The following is a 22,816-nucleotide window of genomic DNA, read 5'->3' on the forward strand; positions in this document are numbered from 1 at the left end:
AGGGTTGCGGCAGAGGTCCTGCTCTCATGTTGACACTCTGGTCATTTTGGACAGCTGGGTCACTAATTACACCCATGGCCTGGCTGGTGGAAAAGCTCCCCTGACTTAGAGCAGAGCATTCAGGCAGGATTGTGTCCACCCTGCGGACTCCTATGTGCCTAGTGCTGGACACAGAGTGGACGCTCAGGAAGTATTTAATGAATGAGTGAACTTAATGTGTTCAGACGTTGAATTTTCTTACATACAGTTTATGGAGTAGAATTAGAAGGAGTTTTTCAAAGTTAAGTGATTCTGTATTCTGTATTCAGTGGGGGGATCCAAGCAGGGGTCATCTACTCGCTGGCCTGCCAAATACATAGCAAAGGGTAATTTTGTACTAATTACTTACCTTGTTGGGGGCAGTGGGAATCTCAACCCTCACTTTGTAATTTAACTTTGTTCTCTTAAAATGACATCCGTAAAGCTTTTTCCATATTTCCTGCTTTCCCACCCCCAGCCTAGAAGTAATCTTGGTCCTCTTAACTCTTTTTTGGTGCTTTTTCAACTATATCCTCACTTTCTTTCATCTCTAGTTTTTTATGCATGTGACATTAGCTTTTCTAAATGGGAAGCTCCTTGGTAACAAGATATCTGCTTTGGTTTTGTATTCACTCTTTGAAGTGTGTAAGGCAGTCCCTAAAAATTATGCTGAGTGAGGGATGTCTGGGTGGCTCAGTCAGTTAAGTGTCCAAATCTTGACTTCACTCCGGGCATGATCTCAGGGTCATGAGATCAGGCCCCACATCAGACTCCACACTTAGTGTGGAGTCTGTTTGAGATTCTCTCTCTCTCTCCCTCTGTTCCTCCCGCCATGTGTGTATGTGTGCACTCTCTCTCTCTCTCTCTCTCTCTCAAAATAAGTAAAATAATTTTAAAAAATTATGCTGAGTGAAAAAAAAACAATCTCAAAAGGTCACATACTATGCAAGTCCATTTATTTAGCCTTCTTAAAATTATAAAATTACAGAAATGGAGAATACATTAGTGGTTGCCAGTGGATGGAGGGGAGGGTTAGACATCAGCTGCAGGGAGCCTCATGGTGACGGGAACGCTCTGTATCTTAACTGTGTCAATGGCAATATCATGTGATGTCACACTCTAGTTTGCAAGATGTTGTCATTGGGGGAAACTGGCTGAAGAGAACATGAGATCTCGTTTATTTCTTACAACTGCTTTTCAATTTGCAATTATCTCAAATTCTTTCAAGGGAAAAAAATAGTGGTGGCTCAGTAGGTATCTGTGAGTCGAGTGCATAAATGAATTAATAAATAGGAATATTCAAATCTCTCCATCCCCAGACTTTATTATTTTAGCTTGCTGTTGGAATGCCTTTCCAAAACTTGTTATTAGGATTGATATTTTTAAGGTGGATGAACAGCTCTATATTTTTTTTTTTAAAATGCCGTTGAGGAATCCTTCCTTTTGATGGTTTGGATTTTATTCTAGTTTTTGCCTTTTATTGTAAGCCACCCCAAGTCATTTTTTGGAAACGTGTGGGATATAAATAAATAATTTGAAAGAGTCCCTCGTCGGCTTGATTTCCCCACCAGGACATTGTGGGGTTTAAGCAGACATATCGGGAGGGCATTAGGATGAATGAACTCATTACAGAATCATTTTGGAGCTACATTGATGTTTCAGCCAGAGTTACAGAGTTATGGTCAATGGCACGTCTTCCCTCTGCACAGTGAGAAGAAAACAGGGTTTTGGCCATTTTGCGGTAGCATCCCTGATTGCAAGTGGTGGAACTCACCCAGGGCAATGACTTGAAGTAAAAAGAGTTTCTCCCCTTGCTGAACAGAGCTCACATCTTTGGTCCCCAGTCCTTTAAATGGAGCCTCACCAAAATCAACTGGAAATTCTGAAGGCTCAGTAACAGTTTTGTATAAAAACTAAAATCTTTGTTTCCACTCGTGTGGGATTTAAAGAGAGTAGCCATTTGACTTATGATCACTATTCTTCTTTTAACTTCATTGAACCATCCCCTGAGGCCAGACTAAGAAACAGTATCCCCCTCCCCAGAGTTGAGGTTATGGAAATAAAAATGATTTCATGTTTAGTGGGTCCTAAGGAGTGCGAGATTGGAAAACCCACGACCCAGTCCTGACCCATCCCTTCCTCCTCCCGTTGCCTCAAACTCCCGTCTCTCCTTCCCTTTGTTATTATCTCTCAGGGGATTCATTGCCTCGTGAAAAATAGTAGTGAAGTTTAATTTTTCATTCAGGAGCGTTTTGCTTGTGTTTCCTTCTCTGCTGGAGCCTCACAGATTCCAGGGCTCCAGTGGGCCCATGGACGTCCTGTGTGGGATCCCACTGGATTGTTCCACAACTGACAGGGGCTCCTTCTTTTCATGGCGTGCGCATGTGGCTTGCTTTGCTAAATGGGAGCCACATTCCTGGAGAGGCTTCAGCTTTTAGAAGACAAGTACCAGGGGGGATCAAGGGTTTTGTGGGTCTCCCCACTCCTCTCCCTACCCCTTTCTACTCTCAGCTTGGGTGGTGTGCACGTGTGACTCTTCCCACGCCTGCACTCGCACCGGTGATGAACACAGACACTGTGATTTCACACACTGTCACCTGACTCTGTCTCCCAAGTGAGGGACTGAGCTTGGGGAGATGAGGTGCTTTGAGACTCAGAGGAGTGGGGAATCCTGTGACTTCATGGACCAGTCTGGGAGGTAGGCCTGACCTTAGGCTTGAACTGACTGTGTGTTATTGGGAGAGCCACTTCCTCTCCTGCTCTGGCTTCTCGCTTGTACTGCGAGGGAGCTGGACCGAACGAGCTTTGTCTTCCAAGTGGTCTTAGCTGCAAATCTCTGAGGTCGTGTGGGTAGGGGTCAGCAGCTCAGACTGGCGAAGTGTGAATCTTCTTCCCGTCCACAGAAGGCACCAGGCTGTGCCATCTGGTGAGCTGGGGCAAAAGGAAGAGGAGAATGGTTTAGAGCCACCTCCTCTGGCAGTGTCTTCCTAATTGTGACGATTTTAACAGCACACATTCCTCCACTAAGCCCGACCAACCCCAGCCTGTTTCTCTTGCCTCCTCACTGCCCTAAGCCTGAAGAAAGAACTTGAAAGGAATGGAGAACTTGTCTCCCAGAACCAAGGCACTGACCTTCAGCCAAATTGGGGCACATGGGATTTCTACCCAAATCCCAGAAGCCTTCCCATGATCCTGGCTTTCCTGCTTGGCTTATTTTAAGCAGACCGCTGCTTTGAGTTGGAAAAGTCTCTCAGGCAGACTGAAGTGATCTAACAGGTAAATCTTAATACTTAACACAGCATGTACATGTATTTGTCAAAACCAATCAGCATTAGGGAACTCGGGGTGACAACTTCAGGGCTCCCTTGCTCTAGATGTCTAGCATTAGCATTTAATTGTGTCCCAGGCGTGGACAGAGGCTCTTTGGCTTTTTGCAAAGCACCCCCTTGACCAAAACTGCCAGCCACCAGTGTGATGAAAAGCATGAGCTGAAAATGGAGCCAATCAGGCTGAAGCCCTCCATTCCACTTCGTTTCAGGAAATGCCAAATATAAAAGGTGAGCTCAGTTCCCAGAGGCCTGAGAGTGAATCTGATAACAGGCTCCTCCGTGGAAACGAGTGTGGAACTGGAATGCAGCCAGCTAGCCCCTTCCCATCTGGGCAGCAGGCAAGACAAGCCTGAGGGAAGAAGGGCCACTGATTCAAAGGCGGTTGCAAGTTGGAATTGGGATCCTTGCTCTGCCCCCGCTGGCCCAGGCATGTGACCACAGGGTTTGGGTTGGCTCCTGGAGTTCTGTTCTACTTTGATGGTGAGGGATTGACAGAACCCAGGGGTCGTGTGCAAGAAGAGGCGGGAAACCCCAGCCCAGTTTGATGTGCCTTGAATCTATATTCCCTGTATTTCCCTCCCTACTTCTTGGTCTGTCTCTGGGCTCCTGATTCCTGGTACATATGGTAACCCTCTTACCCAGTAGCAATATCCCTGTGGAACCATGCCTTTGAAAGTGTGATGACTATAGCAGCCACTTCAGAGAGTTACTTTTCTCCTAAAGCTGACCCGTGATTTCATAATTGTGTATCCCAGATGGGCACCACCTGTTGCTACACCTTCCCCCTTCACCCCTCCCTGGTCCGTTTCCTGAATCTATGGTTAGCACACACCCTGCGTTTAAAATGCACTCTCCAGGCTGGCTTAGATCGAGTGCATTAGCTAGCCTCTTTGCAGGAACATTTATTGGGTACCCGTATGTGTATGGCATCGTGAGCCAAAGTTAAATAACGCAGGCCGTGTACTCTAGAAACGTGCGACTTGCAACTGATCAGTCAGTGAGTTTGTTTCTATGGGAATATGTTAGTAAGGAAAAAGATACAAAGATTTCAGCCCTAAAAGGACATTAGAGGGCACATCATCCAACCCCTCTTTTGCAGATGGCGAAATGAAAGCAGGCGACCTGACAGGTGGCTTGCACGACTCCTCGAGGGCAGAGCTGGCTCCGGGGCGTCCGCCTCCCCCGGAGCTCACGGCACACGCCCTCGTAGCATGTCATCTGGACTGCGCTGTGGCTTTGAAACAAAGTGGAAGACCCTAGTCTGACCAGCTAGCAAGGGGAAGCCACAAAAGACCTCCGGAAGTTGAAGGGGGGAGAGAGAGAGAGAGAGAGAGCAAGAATAGATAGATTACTCGGCAAAGAGCCCAGTGAGCACGGCTGAAGTGCCGAGGAGAGCAAATGTCCGTAAGTGGTTAGCACCGAGGTTGTAAACATTCGAGTAGCGGAAAGCGGCCAGAGCGTGCTGTTATGTTGCTGCAATCTCTACTTGAGTAGTCACGTGGAAATAGCCCCGAATGGAAGAGCCATTCAGTTATTGCTGAGCCCCCAGTCAGGGCCTGGAGCTGTAATAGAGGTTCTGTCTGCAGAGTCGCGCGTGACTGAAACTGCACGAGGACGGCGTGTGCGGACGACTTGACCAGAGCAGACACACAGTTGAGTAATGGTGCCGTGACCCGGGCATGGCCAGTGGAGCACTGTTACCAGAGCTCCGGGGCTAGAACGTGAAGTTTCAGGTGCCCCGCACCTCGAATATATAAAGGCATCTATTAGTAATGACAAAAGGCTGACCCCAGAGCATTTCCCTAAGGTAAAAAGAAAAGAGCTGAACTAGAGCGGGAGGTGGGCAGTCAGCGGGAGAGGGGGTGGAATTTGAGTTCTCGCTCTTCTGGCTGGGAGGATGCTTTACTGTCTACATAATCGCCTTCCTGCTGCACTGGGGCTCGATTAGAGAGGGCCCATCCTGCTCGGCTCCACTCCGTTTTGATCCCATAGTCAGCTGCGGAGTTATAGATGAAGTGACAAGGATGCTATCTTGATTGTATCCAGCTGCCTGGAGTAAGTCAAGGGCAGGGAGGCCCCGCGTGAGGAACAGCGCTCACTGACGGCTCCAGAGGAATCTGAAATTCAGAACACCTCGGATGCTTTCAGAACGGCGTAGTTCAGCACTCAGTGACCCAGTGTCACCCAGTTAAGTCTCTGTGGAGAGAAGTCTGATAAGTGGCTTCGGCTAATGGGAAGAAGATTGAAATCCTAACCACATTTGACCCTAACACAGAGCCAGTGTTATTAGGGTGGCTGCAAACGGGAGCTTGAAAAGAAGGATCCTAGGGACAGTGCACGGATTGGAGAGCTGTGTAGACTCAAAGTAGCCAGAGGGTGGAGGAAAAGGTGGCTTCCGGCTCCTAGGGGACTGACCGAACTTGTCCCTCCCTGGCCCACCCAGCCCTTCCCCCACGGCGCCCATCCCCCGTGGGTGGCACCGTGACCTGCGTGCACTTGGAGCCTTTCAGAACCCCTGTAAGTCCACAGAGGGGAACCTTTGGTCCCTACCATGGTACTGGTGCCCCTCGAGCGGCAGGTGATCGCTGCTGACAGAAGGAAACTGCCAGCGCCTGTACGGGAGCGCGCCTGGGCTGCGCACCGAACAGAAGCCACGGCTCACGGACTGTGTTGTTGCTCTGGGCTCTATAAAGCCAGAATAGTATCCTATTATTTTAATCTGCTGAAATCCAAGCCCCAGAGTAGGAGCACAGCAGCAGCCTCACACATCTGAGGAAATGTCTGACACGGCTTCGTCTGTCTGCAGCTAGTACGATGGTGGCTGCGGCTGATTAACTCTGTTGGGTACAACATGGTGTTAATGAGACCGAGGCTGTGGGTTTCAGAGGCCTGGTAGGTGCCCTGGGCTCACACAAAGGAAACCCCAGACCACGCTCAAGACCCGGGTCGGATATCCCATAAAAGCATGTGGACGATCACAGGAGGACCGGGGAGGACAGTGGAATGACTCAGCGAATACCACTTACCCCCTTCTGGAAAAGCAGTTTAAAACATGTGCTTTAGCCCTGGTGAATTATTACTGTGATCTTCACGTGCAAGGGATATCACGTTATTATTGATGGTAACTGTTGATCAGGACTGTCGCAGACTTCCTTTCTCAATTAAGGAGAACACTGGCTCTGCCTGTGAGGGAAAGAGAAAGGATCTTCAGTCCCTTCTTTTAGTCTCAGCTTTTTTGCCTGCTGAGGTCGTGCCCATCTGCGCGTTCCGTGAGTGTCAGTGGAACGCTGTCCTGCGCGGGCACTGCTCTTTGTGCTTGGGAAACCGCAGCGAATCAGACAGAGCTCTGTCTTCGTGGAGATCCAGTTCTGTGGGAGGAAAATAGGTGCTCGATCAGGAAACAATAAATAACAAGAACAATTCCCAAAAATGAACGTTTGGTGAAGGAAAGCCTGGGGTGAGGGCATGTGATGAGGAACGGCTGGGAGGGAGACAGTGTTTAAATTTGGGTAGGAAAGTCTGAAAAGTCCTCTCGAGAGTAGGTGCCATTTAAGCAGAGACTTGACTGATGAACTAGAACTAGCTTTCTGGAGAGCTGGGACGACATTCCAGGCAGAAGAAGGAGATGAGCGGTCACGATTCTAGAGCAGAAGGGCCACAGAAGTGTGGGAGAACGTGGCAAGAGGAGAGGGGGGGAGCGGCTGGGCCCTTAGAGTATGCTGAGGACTTTGGCTCTTATTCTTCGTCAGCAGGAACCCGTTTTTGTTTCCTTTCAGGGGTAGAATAGTTCTTAAAGATTTTGGGGGGTGTTGGTTAAAGTGTTCCCCCTGAAAACTTACGTTGAAATCCTCACCCTTAGTAACCTTATTTGGAAATAGGATCTCTTTAGAGGTAACGAGTTAAAATGACGTCATAAGGGTGGGTCCTAATCCACTGGGACTGGTGTCCTCACGAAAAGGAGAAATTTGGCCACAGACGCAGACACATGCACAGAGGGAGGAAGGCTGTATGAAGACAGAGGTTAGGCGTGATGCATCCGCAAGCCAAGGAGTGCCCACGACTGACGGCCAGCCACTGAAGCCTGAGAGCCGCAAGGAAGGCCCTGAGAGGAGTCCGAGGGAGCGTGGCCCTGCCCACACCTTCATTTCAGAGTTCTGGATTTCTGCCGTTATAAGCCACCTGGTGTGGTGACTTCGTTAGAGTATCCCTAGCAAACTAAAAAAGGGGGCGGGGGCCTTGTACACCACCTCTATCCTGGGGAAAGCCATGGTGCATTGTCCCCGGCTCAGTGACATGTGGGCACTGGGGAAGCCCCCACATGCCGCAGCGTATATGTGAGGGTAAATACGTGCCGAAGATAACATTAATTTAAAATACTTACCTATGTATTTATATATACACACACATAAAATAGGATGCAGCCTGTTGGTTGACTTACCCTCAAACAGATCTTTCTCAGTTTAGCAGAAGGTTACCTGAGAAAACTGTTGTGAATTAGGGCGCCCGGGTAGCCCACTCAGTTAAGCATCCAACTCTTGATTTTGGCTCAGGTCATGATCTCAGGGTTGTGAGATGAAACCCCATGTCCAGCTCTGTGTGGAGTCTGCTTGTCCCTCTTCCTCTGCTCCCCACCCTGCTTGTGTGCTCTGTATGTCTCTAAAATAAGGAAAATGTTAAAAAAAAAAAATGCTCAGAACACTTACATTAGCCTATAGTTGGGCAAGATCATCTAACACAAAGGCTGTTTTATAATAATAAAGTATTAATTTACTATAAAGTAAATAATAAAGTATTTATTTAAATAAGAAAAAATGAAATATTGTTTATGTAATAAAGTATTAAACAAAGTATAATACTAAAGTATTTATTATTATAAATAAATAATAAAGTACTTATAATAATAAAGTACTTTATAATAATAAAATAATTTATTGAATCCTGAGAGCAAAAAACAGAAGACTTGTTTGAGTAGAGGATGGTTTTAAGTGTACTGATCGTTGACCCTGGTGATCACGGGCCTGACTCGGAGCCGCTGCTCCCTGCCGGTGCCTCGCATCATGGGAGATGGCCCAGGGAAAGACCCAAATTCAAATTCAAAAATTCAAAGTAGCGTTCTACTGAACACATATTGCTTTTTTACCATCGTAAAGTTGAAAAACTGTTAAGTTGAACTATTGTCAGTTAGGGACCATCTGTTCTCTAATATTCTATTAAGAATAGTCCTGTTAGAGACACTGTGTAAATAATGGTTTGGAAGGGCGAGAGTGGAAGCAAGGACATGAGTTAGAGGCCTGTTAACAACAGTCTAGGTGAGGGATGATGGTGGTTTGAGCTAGAGAGAGGGGCGGGAGAATTGGCCAGAGGTGGTCAGAAGTAGAGCCAGCAGGACCTGCTGATGGATGGGGTGTGGGGAAGAAGGAAAGGAGGGAATAAAGACTGACTTGTAGCTTTTTGGCTTGGGCAGTCGGGTAGATGATTTGGTGAGATGGAGAGGATGGAGAGAACGGCTTCTCCGGGGAGAGGGACTCAAGAGTTATGGATTGGACATGTTAAGTTTGAGGTGCCCATTGTTTATCCCGTTGAAGATATTAAGTAGTTGGTTTTCTCAGAAACACTCTAGGCCAAACAGATTCAGAGGTCAGTAGATTAGAGGAGGTATTTAAAAGTGATTGAAACTAGTTGAAATGACTCAGCTTGTTTAAAGAGGAGACTAGGGCACAGGATTGGACCCTCGGGAGCTCTCTTGTTCCGAGGCCTGGTCAAGGATGAGGAATCCTGCTTGCTGAGAAGTGGTACCGTGAAGAGCTGCTAAGCGGGCAGTACTCCGTAATGGCACAAACTTCCTCTTCTTTCAACTAAAGTTAGACTGACTTATACAGAAATACACGAGGAAAGATACTGGAAGTAACCCACCCCCAGTATACCAGATTCTGTTTCATAAAACAGTGTCTAAGAGCCTTACCAAATAAGGAGATCAAGCTTTTGTTTCCAGTATGTTAACAGATTATAGAATGAGACGCGTTCTCTATATGCGAGGCTTCTAAAAGGTCGTAAGCATGGCTGTGTGCTCCAGGGAATTAGGGTTTTAAAAACCCTAATTAGGGTTTTAAATTAGGGTTTAAAATTAGGAGTTTTTTTTTAGAACAGACTTTCGGGGCACCTGGATGGTATAGTCCGTGAAGCATCTGACTCTTGGTTTCAGCTCAGGTCATGATCTCAGGGTCATGAGATCGAGCCTCACATGGGGCGATGCTCTGGGTGTTGAGTTTAAGACTTCCCCTTTGCCCTTCCCCACCGCTTGCTTACCCCCTCACTTTCTAAATAAATAAACAAATAAATCTTTACAAACAGAGACGAAGTTTTCAGAATTACCAGATTTACTATAAATGAGGACAGTCTGTTGAGCATCTCTACCTTCGGCTCAGGTTATGATCCCAGCATTCTGGGATCTATCCCCTTGTCAGGCTCCCTGCTCAGCGGGGAATCTCCTTCTCCCTGTCCCCTTGCCCCTATAGCCCCATTTGTGGGCTTGTTCTCTCTCTCTAATGAAAAAAATCTTCAAAAAAAAAAAAAATACATGAGGACAGTTGAGTTATAGGGGTCCATATGTTCTTCGTGTGTGCACGCATGAAGAATGGCACCTGTTTCCTTCCTCTTTTCTTGGGGGATTCCCTACTTTGTTCCAAATAAGTGAGTTATTACTACATGACTTGAAATTGCCCAGCAATGGTAGGAGGATTTGGAGGAAATTAGAGCCCACACATACCTTCGAATATTGGTAGAATAGCCCCTTCTGAAGACCTCTTCAGAAGCCCATTCCAACCTTAGCTGGTGAGGATCTGGCTCTGGGAATCCTTCTGTACCATTTGGGTGATGCAGCACTGGGTTTGCTCGCTGTCTGAACTGGATGTGTTTCTCCCTCAGGTCTGGCGGGAGTTTCCTGACCGTCTGGTGGGTTACCCCGGTCGCCTGCACCTCTGGGACCATGAGATGAGTAAGTGGAAGTACGAGTCTGAGTGGACCAATGAGGTGTCCATGGTGCTCACGGGGGCAGCTTTTTATCACAAGGTAAGGTGGGGGGCAGGCTGGGCAAGTGGGTCTGAGGTGACAACACTGCACGCACGACACTTGTTCTGTGTGGCCCAGTTGAATTTCTGCTGAGTTCAGGAAAAATGTCCTCCTCAGAGGGCCTCCGACGCCACGCTGTCGTGTGTGTCAACTCCACTTCAGTTAAAAAAGGAAGAAAGAAAGGCTATGTTGTATGATTTTTTTTAAGTTATTTTTCTTATTATACAAATACTGCATGCTCATAATAGAAAATATGGAAAATTCGTAACAAATGTTATCATATAAGACACACACATACATGAAAGTCACTCATAATCCTATCCCTTAGAGATAACCATCATTATTGTATAGATGTTTTCTCCAGTTTGCCTTTTATTTACTTATTCACACAGACAGTTGTAAATATCCTCATTAGCTTAGTTTTTGCATATAAAATGAGTTTTTTAGCATCAGCATTCCTTCATCACATAATTGCTAATATGCTATTGTACCAATACCCATAAATTATATGTAACTATTCTTCTAGCACTGGATATTTTATAGCCTCAGATTTTTGGGGCGATTTTAGATAATGCTTAATAGCTAATGCTTTAGTAGCAGTTAGTATCTGTTTTCACAACTGTTTATACGTGTGATCGTTATGATAGATTTCTACAAGTGGAATTATCGCAAAAGGAATGAACGTTTGGGGGAGGTTTTGTATATATGTCTGTTGTTTTCAGTATTGTTTGCCCCAGTGTATCCTCCCACCAACAAAATATAAAACTATCTTACTATAACCCCCACTTGCATGAAATATGTAGAAAGGGAAAATGAGACTGAGCTGTTTTGAAAGGTGAAAAAGGATCTTACTGTTTTCACTCTGATTGCACTACTGTGGTTGAGATTCCTTTTGTGTCTTTTATATTTCTTCTCGGAATTGTCCCTTCACATTTTTGACTTTTTTATTAGGGAGAGGTTGAAAGAGGATGCTTGGGACTTTAGAATATTCAGGTTGAAGGTAGAGCACCCGCTGGGAGTGTGGGGTTGACTTGAACCGTGATACCTGCTCCATCGTCAGCAGCGGCCGGAGCTGCTGCCGTTAGGAGTGTCCTCCACGTCTCTGGCCACCCCGGGGCCGTTCAAGGAGCAGGGACAGTGATGGCGTGTTGCTTTCTCAGCCCTGCTGTGTGTTTTTCAGGGTTCTCAGTCCAGAAATGGGCTTTGTTCTTAGAAATAATTAAATAAGTAAAGTGAGGCTTATAATTCGTGGGGCTTATGATCATTCACTTGTACACTGGCTCCCCCACCAATGAAATTTTACACTATCTCATACATGTAGAGCTTCAGAACTGTGGCAGCTTCAGAATTGCCTTAGTTTGGGGCTCGGTGGGTTGAGCGTCTGACTCTTGATTTCGGCTTGGGTCACGATCTTAGGGTCCTGGGTTCAAGCTATGCATCGGCTCCGCACTCAGCTCTGCTCCAAGCCTTGCTTGTCCCTCTCCCTCTCCCTCAGCCCCTCCCCCTCCTTATGCGTGCACGCACACACACACAATCTCTCTAAAATAAACAAATCTTTGGAAAAAAAAAAAACAAACAGAATTGCCTCATTTTGTATTTTACTTCAAAAAGCCTGGGGTGCCTGGGTGGCTCAGAGGGTTAAGCCTGTGCCTTCAGCTCAGGTCATGATCCCAGGGTCCTGGGATCGAGCCCCTCATTGGGCTCTCTGCTCAGCGGGGAGCCTGCTTCCTCCTCTCTCTCTCTGCCTGTCTCTCTGCCTACCTCAAATAAATAAATAAAATCTTTTAAAAAAACAAAAAAAGCACACACCTTTGCAGGTCAGTACACCGGGAGGTTCTCTCTGTTTCTGTTTGCAGTCTGTGGGCAGAACGTAGAGCCCAGGATTGAGCGCTGTGCCTCCAGAAGAAGAACCGAGTAGAGATCAGTGTGTAGTGTATCTCTGACTGATATTTTATTTATTAAACATATGATATATGAGTCCAAAAGGCCTGCATCCTACAAGGCCTTCGCTCTCTGTCTCTCCTCTGCTTACAATAGGTGATTTTTAAAAGAATGACAGTGTGAAAGATTCTTGGTCATCTGACCAAAAGCATTCTAATACTTCTTACAGCCTTGTAATTAATCTTACAACAGAAAGCTTGTCCCCATGCCGTGATTAAATTGTCCTTTGATTGTTAACCACGGGGCACCGGTGTTTCACTCTTTTTTCTTTTTGTCTCACCTGACAGTATTTTAATTACCTGTATACCTATAAAATGCCCGGCGACATCAAGAACTGGGTGGACGCTCATATGAACTGTGAAGACATTGCCATGAATTTCCTGGTGGCTAACGTCACAGGGAAAGCTGTCATCAAGGTAAGGCATCCCAATTCACCTCTGCCACCAACTGCGTGATCTCACGTTAAGTTTTTGTTTCTCTGAGCCTGAGACGTTCTCATGAATGTAAATGAAGCTTTGGATTATGTGAACTTCAAGCTCCTTCTAGCTTTCAGATTCTGCTATTGACGCTATCACATTATAACATTAAAGCTAGGCTTTGAAAATTTAAACATGTTTTCTTTTTTTATGTGGTTTCTTTATTTTTTTTTATATTATTTATTCATTTATTTGACAGAGAGAGACAGCAGAGAGGGTGCACAAGCAGGGGGAGTAGGAGAAGGAAAAGCTGGCTCCCTGCTGAGCAGGGAGCCCGAGGCAGGGCTCGATCCCAGGACTCCGGGGTCATGACCTGAGCCAAAGGCAGTCGCTTAACCAACTGAGCACCCCAGGCGTCTTTATGGTTTCTTTGTTACAGTTTCTAATATCCAGTATTAGAGATAAAGGCTGGGATGGTCAGTCTACCAATCATGTTTTTAAAAACCTTCAATTCTCAAATCTGATTTGGAATCTAGATCTGTTAGTTAAAGAATGCAGCTTACAGCTCTCTTAGGGTGGCTGGGTTTTTGGTTTTTTTTTTTTTTTTAGATTATTTATTTATTTATTTATTTGACAGAGAGAGGTCACAAGTAGGCAGAGAGGCAGGCAGAGAGAGAGGAGGAAGCAGGCTCCCTGCCGAGCAGAGAGCCCGATGCGGGACTCGATCCCAGGACCCTGAGATCATTACCCGAGCCGAAGGCAGCAGCTCAACCCACTGAGCCACCCAGGCGCCCTGGCTGGGTTTTATTTTTAAAGACATTGAGAAGATAATACACCTTGTCCAGTTACAACTGTAGTTTTTCTAAATATTATTCTTAAATACTAGTCACCAGTTTTTTTTTGAAACTACCTTTCGCATAACAAATTAAAAGCTGGGAGTACGTAAGAATCACGTGGGGATCTCTGTATCTGTAATGTCTCTGTATCTGTAGTGTCTATTCCTGAAACATAGATTTTGCTCAATCCAGATTGCCACATACAAAGAGAGTTTACATGTTTTTTTATGAGTGGAATTGTCGTGACCCTGTTTCCTTCTGGATTAGAATTCCATAGAAAAATAGGCAATGCTTCTAGGCCAGATTCCTGTACTGGAGTCTTCCCATACTGGAAGCTTACACTAGACGTGTGGTATGGCATCCCCGGTGATTGTTTGTGCTATAAGTTGATGGGAGAAGCTGGATTAAACCAAAGTGACTGAGGAAAGAGGAAGAGTCCTCATCTGTGCTCTGTGACCCTGGTCCGGGCCTCCCCCTCCCCCAGCCCTCTGACACCGTCAGCACTCACCGCAAGAAAAAGCATGTAAATCACAAAACTAATTTTAAAAGAACCCCTCTTATCTCCAGAATTGCTTTTTGATGTGCTTCAAGATATTTTTAGCTGTGCCTGCTTACTCTGTGAAGTCATTCCACCATCTGTGTGCTGTTCTCCTTCCCCAATCCCTGTCTCACTACTGTTTACTTAGCTTCACTAGGTTAGGATAATAGTCTCCCTGGGTTTGCTAAGAAAATCATTAGCTGTTGAAGGTTGGGGAGCGCAGGAGGGAAAGGCAGGGATAAGAATTCAGATGGTGAGGGGACCGTTGGGTTTTTTCCCTGATCGCAGGGAATTGCAAAATAACCTGGCATCTTCAAGACCATGGCGCTGCTCAGAGTGCTTGCCTTTAGCTGGAAGAGAGAGAATGAGTGCCTGTTGGAACTAAGGTTACGGTGAAAGTTATGGGAAGCTGTATTTCATCGCCCTTATGGCTGCAAGAACAAATGGTGTTTATACAAGGACCTTGGCAGTGAGAAAACAGTCATTAAACAGGAATTAAGGAGCTTGTCATCACCACTTCTTTCCAGTTACAGAAGGCAAAAGCCCTCCAAGCCTTTTTTATTGGGCCCTTGTGAGTTCTGCTGTTGGCCAAGCCAGACAGAATTGAATGGAAGAACGGTGAGGTGTGTGTGTGTGTGTGTGTGTGTGTGTGCGCGCGCGCGTGTGTGTGCGCGTGAGCCCACAACGGGTGTATGTGTGCATGTGGAGGGAGGAGGCAGCTTGGCTTACAGAGCAGAAGCACGCATGGTGGGGTCACAAGCATGATTTTTTGTCCTTGGCACTGACAACCAGGTGTATTTGTGTCCTTCCCTGGCAGGTAACTCCACGAAAGAAATTCAAGTGTCCTGAGTGCACAGCCATTGACGGGCTTTCACTTGACCAGACGCACATGGTGGAGAGGTGAGTGAGCCTCTAACCAGAAGTCTGCCCTAGCCTCTGATCCCCATTTCCTGCTTTGGGCCTGTTTATGGGACTTGCTGGAGATATAAGGACAGCAGCTGGTAGCCATAGTCACCTCCTTTGGCACTGTGGGAATTGGGTTAGTTCAAGCCCAGGTCACCCAAAGAATTAATTTGGAATGCTCCTCACTCAATTTGTAATGGCTGGAAGGGTCTTAAAAATATAGCTGGCCTTAAGCTCCAGGAGTCGGGTTCTCCATGTGGATGAAGCCGTTAACCGTCCACAGTCATTTGACTGGAAGCTAGTTAATTCCAAGAAAGTACTAGATTGTTTTGCAGGATAGTACCTCCATGAGACAGTAAAGGTTTCATTAGGAAGAATTAAACCAGACCCAGAGACAATTTACCTTTGCTGACCAAAACACCTACCAAGAACAGAATTGAAAGCAGAGCTCTTTCCATTACAGAGAGAGACAGAGAGAGAGAGAGAGACAGAGAGAGGAGCAAGGCAGCCCTGAGATACTCCTATTATTTCAATTTGGTCGGTTACTCAACAAGCACACTTTGTGTGGAATGTGATACTGAACCCTGTAAGTGAGCATAAAACATATGGGAGGTGTATGTCTTCCCACAGGACTGTTTTAATCTTGGGAGTAGGCCTCATCCTTCCCTCTTGTAACCCAGAGGTCCCCACGCTTGGCATCTTCCTAATCAAACCTAATTCTCCCAGAAGGCAGCTCCTTACATGAGACAGCAAGCTCGGACATCCAGTGGCACGGTTGTCAAGCACTCAGAGAGTGTTAGAGTGGTCCTTACAGAATAAGATACTGAGTCAGGTTTCCACAGGCTTATTGGATCTTCTTGGAGCATCCATTTCTGGGGTCTCAGCCACGTTCAAGTCCTTAAAGCCTGGAGGACTTTTTTATACAAAAAGTTGTTTCACTTGGTCTAGATTCTTCTATGAGTCTTTCCTCCTTCTTATTTCTTATTCTTACCCTCTAAAGAATCCTTTACTCTTTCATATATAAATATCTTACCCAAAAGACATGACTTTTATCGGCTGTCAGTGCGAAATAATATGTGATTTGGGAACTATCTGTCACAGTATCATAGGAATTACACAGTCAAGGGCAGTGATATTAACTGCCACAGCTCATCTAGAAGAGACATCAATTACAGTTTTATTGGACTACATGAAATTATTATTAAACCTACCTCCATTCTGTATGTTTGGGAGAATTCATAGCATTAAGCAATTGGGTAATTGATTGGGCTTCGTTAAAATGGTGAGGTTCTAAGGTATAAGATAGGAATTTAGGGTGAAAGGTTGGCCTGATGATGGCCTTGTGGTTCATGCTAAGGCCAAACAACTCCTCTAGCACCCCTGACATAACAAATATAAAGAGACTTAACATGCGGCGAGAGAGATGTAATTTAGATAGAATTATTATTAAACACTGCAGAAAGGAACTGAGAGGGATGTGGGGGCTTCTCTTGGAAACAGACTTTCGAAAATAGAATAGGCGACTGCCCAGATGTTGTGAGGCTTGAATCAGATGCTGTCAGAGTTTATAATTAACCACAATAAATATGAATGCATGCACACACATGTGCGTAACAGTCCAAAGCTTCATGTGATAAGTGCCGTGAGGGAGACTCAGGGTGTTACCAGTGATCAGAGGAAAGAGAAGCAACTTCTTGCTAGGTTGATTACTAGGAATGGTTTTGCAAAAGGTGACACCTGAAGTCAGCCTTCAGCGATCACTAGGATGACCAAGCAAAAAGAGGCAATCCCAGGCAGGGGAGACCAGATGGCCAAAGGTTTCAGTCAGCAGGGTGAAGGCGTATCTGGCAAGCAGTTTGGGTCCGGCCTGGCTAGAGTGTAGAACTCTGGCCTGATGCTGCCAGGCCCTAAAGGGGTGCCCACTGAAGGAGTCTGAACTTGTTCTTCAGGCTCCGATATGCCCCTGAAGGTGTTTGAACAGGGCAGTGTGGTCTAAGTATTGTTTTGAGATTCTTTTGGAAGTAGTGCCCAGAATGGAATGAAGGTGAAGAAATTGAAGAAAGCCCATTTGGAAAGCTTGAACTAAGTTGAGTGCAGAAAGGAAGGGATGGATTAAATTACGAGACATGGGTTTGTGTTTTTCCCCAAAGGAAGATATGCTAGAACTCGAGGTTATAGGGAAGGAATTGACAGAGGGAGCTTAGATCTCAAGTTAGGAAGAAATGGTAGTGCCGTCTGCGGTGTGAATGATACAGTTAGGAGGAGACTGCGGTTCACGAGGAGGGAGTGTGGACGAGTGTGGATGGTTGTACCTTCAGCAGTGTAAGTCATGAGGCAGGCAAAGATTCAAGTTGTGGGTCAGAGAGCAGTAAGGGGGAAAGATCGGGTCTTGCCCTCGGTGTGTGCAGATACAGATAGAGAGCAAGCACCTGGAAATGCGCGGCTAGAGCTTCAGGAAGATGATGAAAACAAGAGTAGATACTGGAAAGACATCTGCCCAGAGATGGCCATTGACTGGAGAAAAGGCAATGGCAGAATCTTGAGAAACTGACATTTAGGAGACAGAGTAACTGAAGAGAAGGCAGGAGAGAAGCAGTGTCTGCGGTGCACAGAAGCAAGGGAGGAGCATGCAACACGCAGCCTGGGAAACAGGGCTTTGAGCTAAATGCTCAGTGGTGACTTTGAAAAAAATATGCCATAAAGTGATGGGGCTTAAGGGTTATGGCGTGTGAGTCTGTTTGGGGAAGTGGAGTTAGTGAATGTAGAGTACCCTTTTGAGAAATTCGATAGGGAACAGAGGAAATCAATCTTGAAATCAGAAACTGGGAGCAAAACTATTTGGATTAAAGATTGAATCACTAAATTATTAAATGAGGCACTTAGGTCGGGAGGGAGGAATGATTTAAGCCATCCTGGGTGTCCAAGAGATGGAGTTACAACTGTAGAATTGTTCATTTGTTTGGGGTTTTTTAAAAAACAGTTTCCTTTGCAGAATTCACAGTTTGCACAAAACAGCAAAAGAAGTTAACCACTCTGCAAGTTATAAGTTATGACCTTGTGTTAGGTTTTATGGTTTAATAAGCTTATTTATTCTTATATTTGGGGTCTCAGAGCAGAAATCTCGGTTGTGTAGGAGCATAGCTTTTACTGCCCAGCATCCATTTCCAGGATCTGCTGTTAATGCTTTAAGAACCAGAAAAGCAAAAGTCTTTGTAACTGTCCATTTGACCAGTGGTTTCACCAAGTTAAGGCAATATGGCAGAGAGCAGTGATCTGAAGAAAGAGCATTTTATTTTGATTCAGGCCCATCTTTGTTCAAATTATGGGTTTGCCACTTAGTAGCTGACTTAACAAAATTGATTTGCCTTATCCTGAGTTCCAGTCTTTTCGTCTCCTAAAATAGGTGTATTAATACCTATCAAATTACAGTGTCCATTCATGGGTTCAACAAATCCCTATTGAGCATCTTTGTACCAAACACTGTGTTTTGTCCTGGAGATGATTGCGGTAATAACACTGGAAAGCCTGTAACCTGGTGCCGGGCGCATCCATCTCCTTCCCAGTTTCCCCAGCATTTGTCCCCAGGGCTCCAGGTTACTTTAGGTAACTGGATGTGTTTACAAGGAAAACAGAAAACCGGGAGTCCTTCTCCCGCAGACACTTCCAGCACTTCAGAGGAAGACAGTGGTTCTTAGTCCACTCGTACTAGATTAGAAAACCAACCCAGGGGAGCATTGACTGAGTGAACCACTGACAGGACAGCTCAGGTGAGCCACTGGCAAGCGGCCAGCCTCACCACCTGCCCCAGCCTGTGGCCCAGCCTGGAGCCCCTGTGAGAGAAGAAAGTAGGGAACTACTGTTAGTGCCTGGCTGGGGAGTTAGGGACCTTTACCACTCCGTGGCCCACAGCTTCCCCGGGTCAGGCTGTGTGGAGAGAAAGAAGCACTCACTAGGACTGGGTTAGCCAGGGGCAGCTGTCAGCAAGTCAGCTGGCCTGTGCCCCAGTGGCCTCTTGCCTGTGGCCCGGCCCTGTTGGCAGATCTAGTTACAGAGCAGACGTTGTCCTCGGTGCTCTCCAGTGGGCTGTGGAGCCGCTGTCCTCTGCCAAGAACCGTGGCCCTTCTTTAATACAAACTCACTGTCCCTGTGCTGGGCACGGCTGGCCTTGGCTGGCCAGAGTCCACAGGCGTGATGACTGGAAACTGGAAGAATCTGTCCATGTTTATAGGCAGAAGGACTGCCAAGAGTAAGACCTTGGAGAGACTGACTTTGTCTGCCACTGCCTTGACCCTATGCTTGGAGGAGAGGGAAGTCACTGTGCTCACTCAGTACCCCTTTGCAGAGACACCTCAACCTCAGCCTTTCCCGGGGATCCCCTCGGACGCCCACCTCCTGAGTCTCACAGGACTGCCAGCAGGAGGGAAGGTCGTTACCCGTGAGTTATGGTAGTGTGAGGGAAAGCACAAAGGCTCTCTTGCCTGTGTAGACTGTGTTAGAGACCCAGCTCCAGCACTTGCCCATGTAGACCCGCATTAGAGACCCAGCTCCAGCACCTGCCCGTGTAGACCCGCATTAGAGACCCAGCTCCAGCACCTGCCAGTGTAGACCCGCATTAGAGACCCAGCTCCAGCACTTGCCAGTGTAGACCCGCATTAGAGACCCAGCTCCAGCACCTGCCCGTGTAGACCCGCATTAGAGACCCAGCTCCAGCACCTGCCAGTGTAGACCCGCATTAGAGACCCAGCTCCAGCACCTGCCAGTGTAGACCCGCATTAGAGACCCAGCTCCAGCACTTGCCAGTGTAGACCCGCATTAGAGACCCAGCTCCAGCACTTGCCAGCTCTAGGGCTTCAGGCCTCAGCTTTAACTGCTCAGCGCCTAACAGGAAGCTCCTATAAACCAGCTCTTGGGGCTACCAAGGGGCCTGCTTCAATGAATCAGTGAAATGACGTTTGTAAATTATCTGGCACATAATAGGTGCTCAGCAGTTCATTTCCAGCCCCTCCACTTGGACTTGGGAATTTTATTCGCAAATAAATTCTTATCAGCTCTTCATTAAGATTTTTTAGTCTCAGTAGCCAGACTTCCAGGCTTTGGTTCTGCCTCTTACTGTTAGTTGCCCTTTGGAGGTGTAACTCAGCTTCTCCATATCTCAGTCTTCCCAGTGTAAAATGGGAGTCACAGGAGGGTTGTTGGCATGATAGAGGGGGTTCCTCATCTCTGTAGCGCGCTTGTAGCACAGCCCGGAGCCTCTGAGACCTCTTCGCTGTTGACTTACGGTGGTGGGCACGGTGGTGGTAGCCGGAGGAGCTCCGAATGGAATGGTAACACATTGTTTTAGAAACATAATGACCGAGAGGAAAGAACTGACGCCTGGCTCCTTATAAACTGGTTTCTTCCTAAAGCTCCAAAGACTCAAACACTTGTAGATAAAAATAATTTGAGACAAGGCTCCTGGTACCTCAGGACGGAAGAGACTTCTGGTCTGTGTCTTGAAACTCGGCCCCTCTTGGGTAAATGGTCCTGCCTGATTGGTTTGTTCTTACCGTAGCTCTCCAGTGCCTGGGCCTGACTTGAGGGGAGACAGTACTGACCTTTCCGAAATCCATCCTGGAGGTTGAAGCCACGTTCACGGGCTCGTTTCTCCCTTCTGGTCTGGATGCGTCCTGCCAGCTATCACACTCAGTTGGCCTGAGTGACCAGAACCATTTCCCGCCAGTGTGCCTGGCCTGCTCAGCCCCGAGGAGGTTGCTCCGGGGCTCCAGGGGTGATACGGAGAGGAGGACGTGTCGTCTCCCCTCCCACAGAGCTGCCAGGCTGTTCCATCACAGAGCCCGATGGCACTGCTCGCTCTGGCCTGGGATCGGCGGGCACGGACGCCAGCTCTCCGCTGGCCAGCAGTTCAGGGATTGCGCTCCTTAAATGCTGGTTGAGTGAGGGAAGGGTTTATTGTTCGGAGGTGAGGTTCCCCACCTGTTACCTTCTGCCTTCCACTGCTCCAGGTGTTAAGGTCCTTCCCTCGGCCTTTTAAAATTCAGGAAGCTGGAGCTCAGATGCAGGACCCTTTCCCCCCTTCGCCTTCTCTTCAGCTGGCACACAGGGGGTTAAGAATTGTTGGCAGTGAATCCACCTTGGTTTGAGGCCTGTGTGTACTGAGGGGGAAGAATGACTGGAATTTGAGGGGGAAGGGAAAAGATACTCTGACCTCTGCAGGCCCGTGGCCTCCAGACAGCACCCCCTGTTCACTTTCTCCCCCTGAACAATGGTCACGGTCCCCCCAGATCACTTCTGCTGTCCACACCTTCCCACCCTTTGGTAAGAGCCCAGGATTTCTTGTGTTGATACTGAATAGTACGTGTTTTGCTTTCATCTGTCAGCCTCTTGAATATTTGCTCCGTTTTCCTCACTCCTTGCCCACTCGTCCATCACCTGCCTCTCTCCCTAAACCCCTCAGGTCTGAGTGCATCAACAAGTTCGCGTCCGTCTTTGGGACCATGCCTCTTAAGGTGGTGGAGCACCGGGCTGACCCAGTTCTCTACAAAGACGACTTTCCAGAGAAACTGAAGAGCTTCCCCAACATCGGCAGCTTATGAAGCGGGCCTGGCGGAGGTCTGAATGTTGAGCTTCGACGGGGAGAACACGGACGCCTCGGCGCTCTGCTACCAGAGCGTGGGGGTTCTCTGACTGACATGCTGGGCCGCCACACCCAGTCTGCTTCCTCAAGAACTGGAACCTGAAGAGAGTGTCGAAGCACCTTGAACAGTGCGTGCCTGGTTCTAGTGTTTCCTATCATCTCTGATGGCTTCTTGTTGAAAATGCCAAATGGAAGCCTTTATGGCACACTCTGGGTTTAAGTCCAGCTCAGGCTCCCCTCGTTTGCAGTTCCAATAAGACAATCTGGGGGGAGGCGTCACGGACTCTAAGACTGCGGAGAAGACAAACCTACCGGCCATATTAGATGTGGGGACTCAACGTAGATCGCGCCCATATCTCACCTTTAACTATTTCAGATCAGTGAGGTTTTTAGGCAGAAAAGCCAAACCAAGAACTTGGTGCAAAATCCCGACATCTTCTTGGGATTTGACATCTGCCCCGGGACCGGGGGCGCTGGGCCCCCCCATGGGCAGAGCCCCCAGTGCTGGATTGGGATCCTGTAAGTTCCATGAACCATTCCTCTTTGGTTTGGCTTTTTGGTATGATTAAAATAATTTTTTATTCCTTTTTATACTATGTCTGAAATGTTGATTATTGGGAATCCCAGGAACGTTATTATTATTATTTTTTTTGCTGTTAACTCCGTCTTCTGGTTACCTCCAGTCTACCGTCTGTGTCTGGGAGGGTATGTAGCCAGGAGGAGCATCTGGGACTGTGCGCATCAAGTAAAAGATCCCCAAACAGTGTAAACATTCTGAGAGAAGATGCCTCCCCAAACCTCCAGAGGAATCTGTTTGCTTCTTGATTCGATCCAGTCAGTGTTTATAGGTCTTCTCAGGGAAAACAGCCTCCAAAGCCGTACCCCGAGCTGCTCTCGCTGGTGCCCTGCTGTACACGTCGAGGGAGCTGTGACCCTCGCCCCAAGGGGATGCCAAAATTTCCCTCATTCTTTCGGTGTAAACTGAACGTTAGCCAGGGAGGTTCTGGCTAATGTTAAATGCTGCTCCAACAACCGCTTTGCAATAGTTGCTGGGATATTTAAATCGTTCAATTTCAGCATTTAGTAATATTGCACATGTGTGAATTATACCTCTTTAAGCCCCGTTGATGAAC

At 47.0% G+C, this 22,816-nt stretch overlaps 1 protein-coding gene across 1 annotated transcript in view; it reads left to right on the plus strand.

The window, feature by feature from the left end:
• EXT2 (exostosin glycosyltransferase 2) overlaps nt 1-22,274 on the plus strand; it is a 140,235-nt gene extending 117,961 nt beyond the window's left edge. Inside the window, exons 11-14 of the mRNA XM_044259130.1 lie at nt 10,272-10,415; nt 12,644-12,772; nt 14,964-15,046; nt 21,504-22,274. Of these exons, the coding sequence (XP_044115065.1) occupies nt 10,272-10,415; nt 12,644-12,772; nt 14,964-15,046; nt 21,504-21,642 (495 nt within the window). The 3' untranslated portion in view covers nt 21,643-22,274. The remainder of the gene's footprint in view (nt 1-10,271; nt 10,416-12,643; nt 12,773-14,963; nt 15,047-21,503) is intronic.
• The last annotated feature ends 542 nt before the right edge of the window (nt 22,275-22,816 follow it).

This window comes from Neovison vison, chromosome 7 (genome assembly GCF_020171115.1).
Source record: "Neovison vison isolate M4711 chromosome 7, ASM_NN_V1, whole genome shotgun sequence".
In the NCBI taxonomy this organism is placed as follows: Eukaryota; Metazoa; Chordata; class Mammalia; order Carnivora; family Mustelidae; genus Neogale; species Neogale vison.